General features: G+C 27.4%; 1 protein-coding gene across 1 annotated transcript; it reads left to right on the top strand.

Annotated features, from left to right (window-relative positions):
- Positions 1-35: 35 nt before the first annotated feature.
- Positions 36-1,475, top strand: LOC111533999 (the record flags this gene model as incomplete). Its single annotated transcript, XM_023200648.1, has 2 exons — positions 36-197; positions 370-1,475. Coding segments are annotated over 2 exons (1,151 nt in total), but the record flags the coding sequence as incomplete, so codon positions are not given.
- Positions 1,476-1,676: the final 201 nt, after the last annotated feature.

The raw sequence follows: 1,676 nt of genomic DNA, 5'->3' as shown, positions 1-1,676 counted from the left end.
TTCTAATAATAATAATAATACACCTTTATCACAAGAATGTTATAAAAATAATCAAAATAAGTTAAAACATATTGACGCTGCAACTGATAGTGATCATAGTGAGGATTTCGATATTAATAAACTAAGCTACGGAGTGTTCCATCCAAGTTTCCTTAATAACCCGGGAGAATTTGAAAACGATACATCAAGGAATTCGGGTAAGACATATTTGTACTATTTTTATCGGTCATGTGTTATTGATCTATTGTGTTATTTTTTTTTTTTTGTATTTGTGCATACTCTTGTCTATATTTACTTTTCCTATATTTACCTTGCCTATATTTACCTTGCCTATATTTACTTTTTTTTTTTTTTTTTTTTTTTTTACAGAAAAAGTTAACTGGTCAAAAGAAAAAGAACAAAACTATTATCAGAAAAAATATGATCCTGCATATATATTTAGTGACCAGTATTACAAAGATATTAATAAAAATATAGATGAAAATGGAAAACTGAATTACATAGATGAATTATTAGAACGCGATGAAGAAACGAACATTGGTCAAAGTATATTAAACAAAATTATAGAAAATGCAAAAAACAAAGATACAGAACACAATTATATAGATAGGACGTTTTTATATAGACACGCTCAAAATGTAATGGACGATAAAAAATATGAGGAGTATAAAAAAAAAATGAAGGATGAACATGGGTACTTAGATATTAACTGTCCTAATTTAAGACAGATTATGAATATACAACCTATAACTGGTAAAGAAGTAATAGATGACAGGGACGAGTTTAAAGAGATCGAAGCAAATATGTTGGAAAAATTTTATAAACAATCTGAAGAACAACAGAAATACTACCATTCGAACGGTATACATACGAGTAACTTGAATAGTACATTGAATATAGAAAAAAAAACATTACTTCATAACAGTAGTAGCAATATGAATACTAAATTATTTACGGGAAATAATAAGACTGAGGAAGATCATAATGATGCAAATAAAAGAGAGGAAATGATAAAATATATGGAAAAAATAAAATTAGAAAAAGAAGCGTTTTATAATAGCATACCAAATAAATGCATGCCCGAAAAACTATTGGAGCGTCAGTTTACTTTAAATCAACAATTTTTATTATCACATCATTTATTTTCTGTGCAATATAAGGGTGAACATGGAATTTTAACTTATCTACCTAAAACTGAAGATGATAATTATTTTTATAGGATAATAGAACTATGTCCTAGATATCAATGTAAATTAAATGAGATTTTAGATGAAAAAAAAAGAGATCCAAAGCTAAATAATACAAAAAAATCTGCAGGTCAAAATTCAACACAAAGTCCCTATATTATTATTAAATGAGAAAGACATTCAAAAAACTCTTCGTATACCCATGAGCTCAGGTTGGACTCATTGTGGCTATTTGGAGAAGTATTATAACGCTCTTTTTTTTAGAAAACGTAAAGGTTGATTTCGTTGATGTGCTGTCACTTATGTGTGCGTTTGTATATACACACACACATCTATATGTATATATATATATATATATATATAGATGTGGTGGTGTTGTGGTATGAATGGTAAGAGTTATTTGAAAAGTCTGTGTTGAGTTTATGTCAAGTGTGTTTTAACCTTGTTACTTTTGAGCCTTTGATTTTTTGTATTTTTTTTATTTATTGC

Source organism: Piliocolobus tephrosceles, unplaced genomic scaffold (assembly GCF_002776525.5).
Source record: "Piliocolobus tephrosceles isolate RC106 unplaced genomic scaffold, ASM277652v3 unscaffolded_18765, whole genome shotgun sequence".
In the NCBI taxonomy this organism is placed as follows: Eukaryota; Metazoa; Chordata; class Mammalia; order Primates; family Cercopithecidae; genus Piliocolobus; species Piliocolobus tephrosceles.
This window is presented reverse-complemented; position numbering and strand designations above follow the sequence as displayed.